Raw genomic sequence first — 13,668 nt, forward strand, 5'->3', positions numbered from 1 at the left:
AAATAAAATTCCTCGATGTGCTTGAGGCTGCCACCATGAATATATTGATGAACAGTGGCGCTTTTCCCGACGACATGCCTGATGAAGGTAACTGTTTAGCTCTCCTTGGGAACTGAAGAAGCTCCGAGCTCATGGAGCAAAACGTCGGACAACACGTGGTGCATCGTGAAAACGCATCGGCGCAACCGCCAAAAAACCTACGCAGTAATCAAGGACATCATCATCATCATCATCCATGGTCAATCCACTGCTGGACAAAGGCCTCCCCAATCCGGCGCCACCTCTCACGATTCTGCGACGCAATAATTTACTTCTCCTCTACACGCGAACTGATTTAGTAGCAGCAACGGTAAACGTTGTAAATAGGATGATGATGGGCCGTCAGGTTTTGTTTATAAACGTTTGTTTGTCTCGCGATGTTTCGCAGGCCCAATATGGCCCAGCTGACCTGCTGTGCCCGGAGACGTACTCCTGGATCCCTGCGCCGCAATGCCTGCCCAAGCTTGACGTCAATAAATACTCGCGGCTCAACGCGGACGCCAGCGCAGGTACGCACGCGCACACGTTCGTACACACGCGCACGCAACTGAGTAGCACCACGCACGGGGCGGTAAGATCCTCGGTGGCAATCGTGCCTCGATCGCAACCGAGGATCCGTGCCAAGACAGATGTTCGATATCTGGCCCTCGTGTGTCGTCACAGGCTGATTGGCGAATGTGGTAGAATAACCATCTCTCTCCCACTCTGCTTACAAGGGCCCCAACTCCTCTGAGTCTGCCTGGATATCTTATCGGGCCTATCATTCTCTTTATTTATGCATGTATATATGCTCTGTGTATATTTATATTTCTTGACTTTAAATATGTCTGCGTGTTTGTATTTTTGCTGGATCGAAGGCTTCACACCAATAGCCTACATCAGAATCACCCAGAATGCACCTGATCTCAGCTGTTCTCAGAAGCTAAGCAGAGGTTGAGCCTCGATAGTGCTGGAGTGGGCGACCATCATGTGTAGCAGCTGGTATAGGCTGTGGAGCTACATGGTGAGCATCTGAGCGAAATGCATGAAAATAAATGTTTGTATTGTACTGCTATGCGGGGAGCGGTAGTGTAGCGGTTAGCGCGCTGCGCTATAAATCCGGCGACCCGGGTTCGATTCCCGTTCATGGCCAACACCAGTGACAATTATCTGAACCGGTCCTGGGCCTCCCCTAGGTCGACTCGGCCTCAAATGAGTACCTGGTGTGGTGTGTAAACATCACCACTGGGGAGACAAAGGCGGCCGGGCGTGGTGCTGGCCACCCACCCCCTCGTGTACCGTTCCGGCCTTCATAGGTGCTCGCTAACAGCACTTGTCCCTACAGTCTGTTAAGGCTTTGACAAATGTCTGTAGATGTAGAGGCTCGCCTATTTAACGGCCTGTCAAACCCCATCGCAAAGATTCGTATATGACACCTCATTTACAATGCGTGTCAGTTTTATTTTGCTGAGGTTATACAAATTTGCGCGCAGGGAAACATGTGACGGAAGCCGCACCCTTTTGATGTTGCAATAAAAAAAATGCATTTTAAGCTTTCACACTAATAGTTTTCTTCCAATGAATGTATACATTTTAAAATATTATCTTAAATATCTATTAGGAGGGGGGTCGAGTGTGTGTGTATGTATATATATGTAAAGAAAATTTTTCAAGTTTCTTGTGTCTGTGTGCGCGAGCAAAACCTGTACTTTGTGAGTGCGGAATGCGCGATACTTGCTGGACCCCGTTGCCCCCTGGCAGCAAATTCTCCATCGATAATTGATAACGTACGCCCATTACATCTGCCTTGACTTCAATTAGTTCTAGCTTTGGTTCTGCCAAACTTCCGATGGCGAATAAAGGCATCTCGGGGCCCGTTGTGCGACGGGGAGCCCCGCGATTGAACGCGCGACCGTGTGTGTGCGCTTAACGGAATAATCGGAGTGGCACTCGGGGGCATGGGAGTTGCGCGGCGGCCCACGTCGGAGCTCCCCTTTGGCTCTCTGGAGATTACGGAGCTTTGGGAGGCCGGGCGAGCTGTGGGCGTAATCGGGATCAGTGCTTCACACGCGCGCGTGAATGCGCCCGCCGCTGCCCCGGTAATGTGGGAATCGGTGTGAACTGAAGGTGGCGTGGTGGGGGGGAGAGGACCGGCTTAGGCGTTGAGAAATTAAGTCGCCTATTTGGAGAAAACTCACGGAGCTGGAAAGCCCTGGCACCACTTCATTCTCTGTTTGCTTTAATCCCGCCAGGCATGCATTCGGGTAATTATTGGCTTCATTTACATAAAGGCTCATCCGTCCCCCGTCTGCTGTTTGAGTAAGAGCCAAACCCGGGTTTTGGTTTCGCCCTCCGCCAGCATCGCCCTCCGCCCGTTTGCTCTCTCCTCATTGTGCGATCTCATAGTTGCACATTTATTCCGTCCATCCGCTCGCGAGCGTGCGCCGCCGCCGCCAAATTGAAGCCCCCCCCCCCTTCCGCCGCGTACCCCCTCGAAAAGGAGTGGTTATTTATTTATATGTTTATTAGCTCGCTCAATTTATTTGTGGATCTTTTGTGCCCGAAGGCTGGCTCAATTTGGCCCGTGGAGAGTTGGGGACGCTTACAATGACGGCCCCTGTGTCACGTCAGCTCCGGCGAGACGGCGCGGCCCTAATGAGAGCGGCTCAAACGAGCGGCGGCGGTGGCGGCGACGCCCTCCTCCTGTCGCCTCCTTTGAGGGCCCCGTTCATCGCGCCGGCCTCGCCGCCGCAAAAAAAAAGGCGACAACTTTATTCGCCTTTTTTTTAATGAGAGAGAGAGGAAAAAAAAAACGAATCGGCGCTTCGTTTGCGAATTCGTCGTCCTCCGCTCGATAGAAGCCATCGTGAGCATCGTCCTCTGCCACCCGACGAATTGATGTAAGGAAGCGTGTCCTAGGGGGGGGATAAAACGACGAGAAGTCCTTGAATGGGATTCTGCGGGAGGAGGACCAGGGGAATGTTCTTTTTATCTGCACAGCCGGCAAAGGCCCCCCCCCCCCCCCCGTACAATAGAACAACACGAATGTGAGATGTGCAACTGTGGCGGTGTTCCACCCTGGGCTGGGCCTCCTGTGGGCTCCATTTTTAAGGGTCAGGAGTTCAGGTCTGTTTTTTGTTTTGTTTTGAATACACAGTAGCACTTCACCGTACTCTTTAAGGTCTCGTATCGCACGGAAAGTATTGGCCTTTTTTGTTTTGTTTCAAGTGCGTAATAGCCGGTGGAGAGTAACGACGGGCAGGGAAAGTTCGGCAACGTCGAAATATACGGCAGTTAATGAAGCAAAGCGTGGAACATATACGAATCAACATTTTTTCCGACCGAGCCTTCATCACTCTTCATTTTTATTGTCGTTGTTATGTTTTTTTCATGTATCTTTGCCCTCGCAACGCCTCCAAAAAAAAAGTGGAAAAAGAATACCAAGGCGCCTGTAAATTGCGATCGCTTGCGTACGTTGCCTGGCTTCCCGTAGGGAGCGATCGCAAGAGCCGGGGTATACAGAGCGCCTCCCCATAGTAACAGTGCACAGCTTCTCTGTCACACGTGCCAATCTACTGCTGGATGAAGGCCCTCCCACCCCGCACCTAGTGGGTCAAGAGGAGTATCCGTGACCGTATTTTGCCACGCTGGTCGTTGCGGGTTGGTGAACACGGAGAGCGTAGATGCGGGAGCATAGAAGTACAGTGCTGCATTGCATTTTGCTGGGCTGTTCTCTACTTCCCACCATTTATTCCATGCTTGGTGGTCATTTAAAAAAATTTTCAATTAAAAAAACCCTCAATATTTCAAGAGCTGCAATGGACGTGCATACGAGAGATCGTGGTCCTTAATAAATAACGTGTGACGAAGCAAGTCCTCAGTGAAGTGCCGCAGGTTGATGACCGCTGGACCAGACACCATCCAGGCTCAAGCTTGCTTAGCTTCCGAGACCTGCCGAAGCCACAGATCCGCTCAGCTGCGCTCGAAAAAAACTTGTGAACCCCCCCCACGCCCCCCCTCCCCCCACATCTCTCTATTGGGACACATTTTTTGCTTAAGTTATAAATGTGCCCAGTGTGTTCTCTCATTGTGATTCAAGTGCAATCGACATTTTTTGTTTGACGTTAAACAAAGCGACCGCAGATAACTTGGTGAAACGTTATCGAAGAGAGTGCCGTGCGTCGTTAAAGTGTGCAGGATAAAAAAATTATTCGAACTGTTTGTTTTATAGAAAACGTGTCAGAGATAAATAGAAAGATACAGTAATACGCGTTGGTCCGTTTTTGTTCTGGCCTCTGTTAAATAATAGCTTTAACCACTGCTATAATAACAATGCCATCACCGTTGGCTACTTTCTCCCAGCTTTTAACAGAAAATCCACTTCTTGTGAATGCACCGCAATGATAAATCTGCTGAAAAGGCAACAACAACAAAAAAGTTTTGGTGAACCGAAGAAGAAATATTTCTACCATGAAGCTGAAATACGTATAGCTGCACACAATAGAACAAGCTAAAATATAATTTCAAGTAAATAGATGGATTGATTCCATTTACTTAAAACTAGGTTAAGAGCGCACAAGAGACCACGGCTCTCTTTTTGAAAGGAGTTCTGGGTAACTTCGAATTATATCAGCGCTGGCTTTGGGCAGGCAGGGTGGCGTTTCTCACAGCAAGAAGGGGCTGGGTGCGATTCCCAACTCGGGCACTTTTCTGTGTTGGGTTTGTATGGGTCTCCTCCTTTCTGCACGGGTTTTTACCGGGTTTTCTGGTTTCCTTACAATGCAACTGGAATTGGCCAAAACATTCCAATGCTGAAAACGTACCTTCGAGTATTTGGCTGCGATACATTTCCACATGATAAGCTATCATTTGTGGCCAGGTTGCTTCTGAAAAAGAGCTATATAGCTTAGTGGGCCTTACCTGGTAAAATAAAAAAAAAAGTAGTTAAAAGTTTAGTTGAGTGAGGATTGATGCCTGCATTGGAAGTACTTGATATAGCACTGGATATACATTGGCTGGTCCTGGTGATTTAATTTGTAATCGAATAAAGGGAATAATTGAATGCTTGAATGACCCCCGAGATATAGCCTCATTGACGCCACCTTTGTCCATCGCACACCTCCGATTAGCACAGTTGGCTACGTACGGTGCGAAAGAAGTTCAACCTGCTTACACGCATTGTGGAGTGCTCTTGCATGTGCATACGTTGCCCATGCTCGTACGTTGCCTGCACTCTCGCCTCTGTTTATTTGCGAGTGAGCTGGTCGCGCTCAATTCAGCAGATTCTTATCAGGCTTATTGCGCCTTGATGGGCTTGTTTTGGCTTCAGCAAGTACGAATCCGGCAAATTTGTACAAATTATACCGTGGGTCTTATTTATGACTTGCTTTTGGGAATGTTACGGATTTGTTTTTTCTCTCGAGTCACACGCCCAGCTCTGCGATCCTTCACAACGCCACGGAGTGCGCGTGAAGAACCGTGCATGCTGCGCACATGGCAACAATGTTTAGCTTTGCAGTGGCAACAAACATAACAGGACAATCATTTTACTGTTGAAGATTTTTTTTTCGTTTAATGCACTAACGCTAGATCTAGTCAAACGCCAAAAATAAAATCGACTGGAAACTGCATTTTTTGTTACATTTTATTTTACACTTTTACGAGCAAAAACTTACGAAAATTAATGAGGGTATATACCGGGACCACAATTTCATGGCTAAAAAGGTGGGTGCTTTTGGAAAACTGAACTCGTTAATGGAAGCTATGCACCCAATGTGGTTAAAGAAAGTTTTCTTGTTTTCTTGAAAGCATATTAACAGCTCTGACATGTGGCTCAGAAACATGACCATTGACAAATACAATGGAACAAAAGCAGAAAGGTTTACGGAAAAGCACGGAGAGCGGCGCATGCTCGGAATTACACCAAGTTTGTTGTCCTTTCTGATTAGTACGGTTGGTTACGTACGGTGCGAAAGAAGTGCAACATACAAGAGCAACACGTGGATCAGAGAACAAATGCAAGCTTGAGACATCATATTGACTGTTAAGATATAATTACGTGCGTATGGGCAGAACACGTTGCTGGAAGGGATGAATGGTGGCTGGTGGTGGAGACGAATTATGCAGTGGCAGCCAAAGAAGGGAATGGGCCTGAGAGGATGTTCACCACAACGATGGGGGGGAAGAGATGAGCTGGCGTGCGGGAGCTACATGGATTTGTGCATCACAGTTCCCAATGGATAGACCATGCACGTTTGATTTTTATTTTCTGGGATTAATTGTTCTTGTTTTTTAGGTTTTCTTAAAAAAAAAATCCCAAGATGCCTACGCGTCAAAAAAACCCCGTAAAATCTTAACAAGATGAGCTGAGCCACGAACCCCATCCAAAAGGAAAAGAAACAGAAATTTGACACTAATTGGGTTTAGGAAAGGATAGCGAGTTGAGAGATAAGTTTTTTTTTTTAAAGACGGTATCTCTTTCAATTGGATATACTCGGCCGCGCCTCACTGCCCTTTATCTTGTCGGTGTCAGAGAGGACGAATTGCCTCTTTGCAATTGTGTTTATTTTCACTTAGCCTGCGCATGCCATGCATCACCGGCTATCAAGGCCCCACCGCGCTCGGGAGCGGCGTCATCAGCGAGCATCAAACGGCAGGCGTAATTAAGTGCGCGGCGGATCCCCTGCAAGGATTTCTAACAATTAAATGCAGGGCCGGCTCTGATGTCCCCAAGGGGATGAGACCCGGGCTCTGGACTCGGGTTGAGGGACCGGCGAGTGAATGTGGAATGCAGTTCGGTTGCCTTGCCATCTCCACTCCAGATCCCTTTGCCCTTTGGGATTCATCCGTATGCATTTTGGCTTGCTGGTGTTAAAATCCGTGGAAAGTTATTGGGGCTTTTATACGCGCAATCTTGTTCGTTATTTGGTTGATCTGTGGACAGTATGTATGTGTATGTACGTTGGACTTCTTTCGCACCGTATAATTGCGGGGTCTCTGCCTTGGTGCCTTAGCACGCTGACGCCGGTCTGATTCGAACTCCCGGTCGTGGCAGTTGTAGCAACGACCCAAGTTTCCTTACTCTCCCGGTTCCCGTCCACCCAGCTGTCTGTATACGCGGGTACAGCACAGTCGATTGGCGGGTTGCGTACGGTGGGGTGACATGTGTGTACTTTCACCTCTTCCAATACGTCTCGCCCCGCGTGAAAGAGAAGCATAACTCTCCTATTGAGGGGGGCTGCCTGAAGTTCCCCCAAGTGGAGGTCCCACTGCCAGCAGTGAAGCTCCTTCAAAATTGCGTGGCTGCACCTCTCCCCTTTAGCTTTTTTTTGCCGAGAAATAGCAATAAAATATGGAAAATGTTATTGGGGTGTAGAAATAGCCAAAAAATGAACATATTAAATGAATAAATGAACCAAATAACTGTATATATATACACACAAAAAAAACTAAGCCGGCTGTATTTCGTTTGTTCAGCTGCACGCACAGACTAACGTCGCGTTATTGCCAACATTCATTAGCATTCGGCAAAACTACGAGGCAGAATTGAGTAGGTCGTCGAATGAAAATGCAATGTGAGAATTCCGTCAGCCGGTCCTTGTGCGTGTCCTGCCGTAACCCGAATATTCCGCCGAAGCTCCAGTTATGATTTGTACTCTTGCTCTTGGCATTTCGTGGCTTGGGTGTTTGAAGAGGGGGGGGGGATCGGTGGGGGGAGCGGGGGGGGGGGGGAGCGGGGGGTGGGATCCCGTTCCCGGCTGAGCGCAAGGTTTCTGCCATGTCGTTGACACTCCGCCGCGTGTGATGGGCGGCGATGTGTAGGAGCTCGGGGTGGTGTGGGAGGCAGTGAGAAACACGCATGGCCACACTTCCCACAAAGCCGTCTAATTAATGCTGCCTCTCACAGCGGCAAGTCCGTCGCTTGCCAGTTTTGACGGCACGAGCCTGGGAAAGATGAAAACGTGGGAGAGACGCCGTGGGGAATGTGCCAGCGTGTGCGTGTTAATGCAGGGCTCGCAACATAATTTCATCCCGCGTCAGAACGCCCAGTGTGTGATGCGTGCATTCTTAATTGCGTTGAGAGTGAAGCGGGCACCGTATTTTCATCGCTCGTTGGATCTTTGCGATCCGACAACGGCGTGTCTGTGTATGAGCTGTACAGCTTGATGCTAGAGAGCGCATGCTATTGATGCCGGTGCTGTGGTTTAAAAGGCAGGCATCGTCTGAAGATAGTTTTGTTGTGTGTGCTTTGGTTTTTTTTATGTGGAGTAATGTCGTCCTCTTATTCCAGTTGTACAATTCGCGTCCATTCGGAACTCTAGCTGAGCAGGGCCATACCTGTGCATTAGAGAATATCTCACAGATAGATATTTCAGAGAACTTCTGAGTATCTTTCAAATACAATTTTTGTATCCACACGCTCGGGGTGCACTTTCCAACATAACCTGCTACAGGAAAATGTTCATCGCATGGGCAGTCGAGCTGATACTTTTTTCAATCTACAACTTAGAAATTAGCCCAAGTTAACCTGGATAGCCAAATTTTAATGCGGTTTTTGATAACCTTTATTTGCTCAGACCATCAACTAAGTACACTTGTGAACTCAGATTAATCATAGGTGGCTGCCCAGATCTGAACCCAGGATCCCAGCTGTTCTGGCTCATGACTGTGACCCCTGAACCACCCAGCCATGCTTCATCTTCAACATATCTACAATGTTGATTGCTAATGAACTATGGGGAGTATATACATACGTTACAGAAACCAACGGGATCATTTTTGTGAAGGGCATGTCTCCGTCAGTGGATACATTTTTTATCAAATGTAGAAATATTGTAACATATTGTCCCGCTAGAAATTATATTGCCCTTTGTGATGTGTAATAAAAAGTAAGTTTACATATTTGGTTGAGGCGGTGAATGCTTTACTTTAACATCAGTGAACGTCCCAGTTCTCCTGTGTTGGGGCCACGTCCATTGCATCACTTTAGATTGAGCCTTTTAAATATGGATTGAAAACGAATTTCTTCAGAACTGCTTTTTGTGTTGAGTTGGTTGTCCTTCCCCCGCACCTCCCATTAGTACGGTTGGCTGCATATGGTGCAAAAGAAGTCCAACGTGCATCATAGATACATGAGTCGAGTTCAACATGCATGCCTACGTACATACGAGCCGAGTTTGACCCATGGAATCTCAAAAGCTCTGGTCCCTGGGTAACCGTGCCAGCCTTGTGGACCACCCAGCCACACGTCCGCACAAGGAATTTCGGTTTTCCCAGAATTAATGGTCGTCTCTCAAGGTGCTCATAACCCGAATAAACCTCGGAGAAAATATTGTTGCAGTTGAATGCTTTTATTTTTACCACCACCCACCCCCCCCTCCAAAAAGTTGAACTTTGTCGACCCACTCATAACTTAACGGAGTAAAGCACACTTTGGTCATGCAAGCTTTATTCTGAAAACAATGCTGAATTGGCCGCCGTGTGTGTGTGTGGATAATGGTTGCATTCACGCGCCACGAGCTACGGAGACCTTCGTGAAAATTTTCCACGGCCACCGTTTTAGGCTCCCTCTATAACGCGCGTTTTATTTTTTGTGGAAACGAAACGCGGAATTATTGACTTGGGGGGGGGGGGCACTTTGTCCTCTAGTTTGGCACGTTACCGGTATGGGATTATAAGGTTCGGTAAGACATTGTCTACCTGGGTGGCCATGAGGCCTCCTCAGCGTTCCAATAAAAACCCCTGGCAGCGCACAACAATCTTAGGCAACGATGACTCGATGAAATTGGACCAAAAAACAAGCAAACTGTGCAATTGCTGTTTTCCTCAGGTTGGGATTTAATACGAGAGGCCTCTCTCTCACTCTCCGAGCTTGAGGCTCACGTCCTCGTCATGTCCCCCGCCACCACCCGCCACCACCACCCCCGGAATTTCACTTCTCACGTTTTGTCAAGCTAACTGGGCCGTAATTTGGGTCGGCATATTCCAGTAACGCGTATTGATCTGGCGTCGTGTGGGACGCATGAGCGTGATGCTTGTGTGAAGAGCACTTGGCAATAATTACTCCGGGTACGCCCGTGTTCGTGCACGCGTCTGGGGCTCACGTGGGCGCAGGCTGGCACACTCGGACGCGAAGATTCAGCGGTCCTTCCCGGATCCCAATGCATTAATAGGCAAACATTACTGGACACAGAATTAGCCGATTGATCGCTGCCTGTCATGCAAACTTTGCTTCGTGAGATAGTGCTTTTGTAAAGGCGTCCTTTCAAGGTCACTAAATAGATATCGATTGCGGTCCTTTGTTGTTCGTCATGTTAGGGTTTAATGTGCAGATTTAATATATGTGTGTATCGATGTGACAAATGGCCTAAGCGCCAGCGCACGGGGAGCGGCTGTCTCCCAATTGTTTAATTCATCAGTCACACAGGCACATTACGCAAATATACGAACATTTTCCTGGGTTCATTGCCCCCATGATCTTCAGTACAAAATGTTTCCGCGAGTCCTTAGCAGTCGTGCTCGATAACTGAAAAAATGACAGTTTCACACTTTTGTGGATTGAAAAATAAATGTGCGTTTCCGTTTTTGCCGCATAGCTTACATCGCAGTATGCGTACGTTTCCCGCATGCCTACGCAGCAGGTACACTCGATCAACACTTGGCAAGGGTGCCTGTACAATGTTGAACGTTTCTAACGCTGTTGACTGAGTTAAAGACGTGCGATGCACGACAGCACTTTCGCTTGGGTCGTTTTTGGCGGAAGATATCACGGCAGTTGCATGCATATAAACTCGTACTTCTGTTATCACTCGTAGCAACAGTGCACGTTTTCATGACTCAACTGTCAATTGTATATCGGTGCAGATCCTTTGCAGTTGGCGCAGCTGGTGTGCTCAAACAAAGTGACCGCTAATCCTGGCCTGTTTGACAAGTTTCTGCAATTTATCGATATAACGCGAACATGTTTTTACACCCGTTCATTATTCATAAACAGGGTCACCCATTTATAGATAACCTCCCCCTCCCTTCTGATTTATAATGACCCTCTTGCTGTCTTCCAAAAGCTCGCTAAAAATTGTGAAAGCAATGGCTCTGAAACCTCCGGCGGAGGGTATTCAAAGTTTTCCATGGTGTGTTGAGATTTGTAGGAGACGTGTAGATGCTTCGAAACGGTGTTATTTCTTTCTATAATCTCTCCCTATTATTTCATCGGGGGTATCTATAACTGAATCACCCGGTATGCCAGCCACCCACGGGTATATTTCGGGTGACCTGGAACCCACTTTAGGGATAGGCGCACCCTGAGCTGTGCAGCTTTAGCGTGCAGCCCACATTCACCTTGCATGCGGGTAGCTATCGACCGCGATACGTGGTGGCATCATCGCGTGTGCTACATTTGAGAAGAACGTTGCCAGCTCGTCGGATTATTGTGCAGTCTCTGCGGCACTCGCCCTTTTGGCATCGTGCCTCCACCGCACAAAATATTCGGTGTTCCCTGGCAAGCCGTGACAACCGCATTGCCGCGGTGTGCACACACGCACGTGCGCTTGGCGCAGGTGAGGTTACGCTGAGGGCACCGAGGCTGCTCATGCGTACCAATCGCGTCATCCCGTATCACCCCGGCCAGGTTTGCTGCGTTCCAAACGAGTGGCTCTGCCAGGAAGGGCAGGCATGACAGTCGTCCGACCCCTGTGGGTTTGTTCCCACCGACCGTCAGGAAATAATAAATACTTGGCTTGAGATGCGTGCGTAGGTTATCGAGCTTCTGCCTGTCATTTTCAAATAAGAGATCTTCCTTGTGCTGGCCTCATTTAATATTCCATCTGCAGAGCAAATCTGTACTGACCTTTCTGAAAGACCCAAACTTTTACGTTGTGCTCTGTATTGAATTATGGCACACCCCGAGCGCACCCTGAATTATTGACGTTAATAAATGTTTTACTTATTTATTTGCTTTAACATGTCTACTTGCAAGGGAAAAATTGCTTTGAACAATGGTGTGCGTTAACATTTTTACGAATCTTCAAACATGCTATGTTCATGATAGACGAATAGGCTACTTATTGCTATGCCCAGAAAATGTTGTGTGTCCCTCCGAGGACACTATACGTTACGCCATGACAACTACACAAATTCCCAAAATCAATAGTTATGAATCATAGCACAGCCCCACCAATATGAGTGCCCGGATCGTTGTGGCTCTTGGGTAATGTTAGCAATGAAATGATGATAACATAGCATTGAAAGAGAAGATCACTGTTGTGTACCAGCAAGAATAGCGTGGGAGCATTCGAATGTTGTGTAAGCTCCCGCCCTTAACAAAATGTACGCTGTTGTCAATTCACTGGCTTTGCCAGATCGTAATGTACATTTCTGTATGTTATGGCAGGTATTATCACGAAGCTTATTGATCCATTTATTGAGGTATATGTGAGCTCGATGGAAGTTATTAATGAGCTTCACGTCCTGCAAGGCCTGCATTTACAGAAATCATTGGCAAAGGCAAATGACCGCTGAGGGTCTTGTGTCCAGAAGAAGAACTATCTTGAAACCACATCTGTTGTGTTAAAAAAAAAATGCATTTCATTGTAAGTCCGCAATGCTTGGAGAGAGTTCCTGCCCATTTGTGAAGGTGTTTGGAATTTTAATCTCGCCAAATCAGAGCGAATGGAATGCACGTATTCTGAATATCGGCACTTGTGCAAATAATTTTAGAGAGTGAATATGCCTCGGTGGCATTCCAACAAATTTTCTGATAAATCCTTTAATTTAGCATTTAAACATTTTACGTGAAAAAATCTTTGCTTTCCGTTTGAAGTCAAGAATTATAAGAAGTTGAATAGAAATATTGTCCCATACTTAAAAAGTGAAGGAAAGTTCTTGCTTCATCTGTCAGGCAGTGAAGTCTGGAATGTAAACGCAAAGCCAAATTCATCTGAAACCTTAGACATATGTTTTATTTTTTATTGAACACAAAAAATATTAAAAATTTTTTTTTCCCATTCGGCACTTTATCATGGTTTTTTTTTGGCGCTAGCGGCGATTTTTATGTACGCACGTTTAACTTCTTGCACACCGTGTGTAGCCAACCATGCTCATCAGAGGTGCGGGGGAAGGACAACAAACTAACCACACAAAGAGCAGTTCTAAATAAAAAAAAATGTTTCGATTTAAAGCTTTCGTGACTGCAGGGATTCATCTTCTTGGTTCTTTCGGTAAAGTCACGTAAAAGGGAAATAATAAAATAATAAAAATAAAACATAATACAATTCTCACGACGTTTCGGCCACAACGCAAGCAGCCGTCCTCAGGTGAAGAACAGGGCTGTCGGAAAGACAGCATCTGAAAGCCCTGTTCTTCACTTGAGGACGGCTGCTTGCGTTGTGGCCGAAACGTCGTGAGAATTGTATTTTATGATGTTTTATTTTTATTATTTCTCTTCTACGTGACTTTACCGAAAAAACCAAGAAGAAAAAAATGTAACACGTTTACACGAAGGTACAGCACTCGTGTGTACAGTTGCACCTATGATACTGTGTTTGGGGTTCATCCTGCGATTTAAAGGATCGCACCACTGGACTTGCAATCCAGGGGGGGTCGCCGGTTCGGTTCATTCTCCCGGAGTGGTAGTTGCAACAATGGGAACGTTTA

At 47.0% G+C, this 13,668-nt stretch overlaps 1 protein-coding gene across 8 annotated transcripts in view; it reads left to right on the forward strand.

The window, feature by feature from the left end:
• Positions 1-13,668, forward strand: part of ATE1 (arginyltransferase 1) — a 103,345-nt gene that overhangs the window by 72,861 nt on the left and 16,816 nt on the right. For 7 of the 8 annotated variants that reach the window (XM_078593046.1, XM_078593042.1, XM_078593045.1 and 4 more), the window contains one exon: positions 428-548. In XM_078593046.1, coding sequence (XP_078449172.1) covers positions 428-548 — 121 coding nt within the window. Of the gene's footprint in view, positions 1-427; positions 549-896; positions 3,045-13,668 lie in introns of those variants that run through there. The other variant, XM_078593043.1, reaches the window with a different exon arrangement.

This window comes from Lampetra planeri, chromosome 4 (genome assembly GCF_965212315.1).
Source record: "Lampetra planeri chromosome 4, kcLamPlan1.2.h2, whole genome shotgun sequence".
NCBI lineage: Eukaryota > Metazoa > Chordata > Hyperoartia > Petromyzontiformes > Petromyzontidae > Lampetra > Lampetra planeri.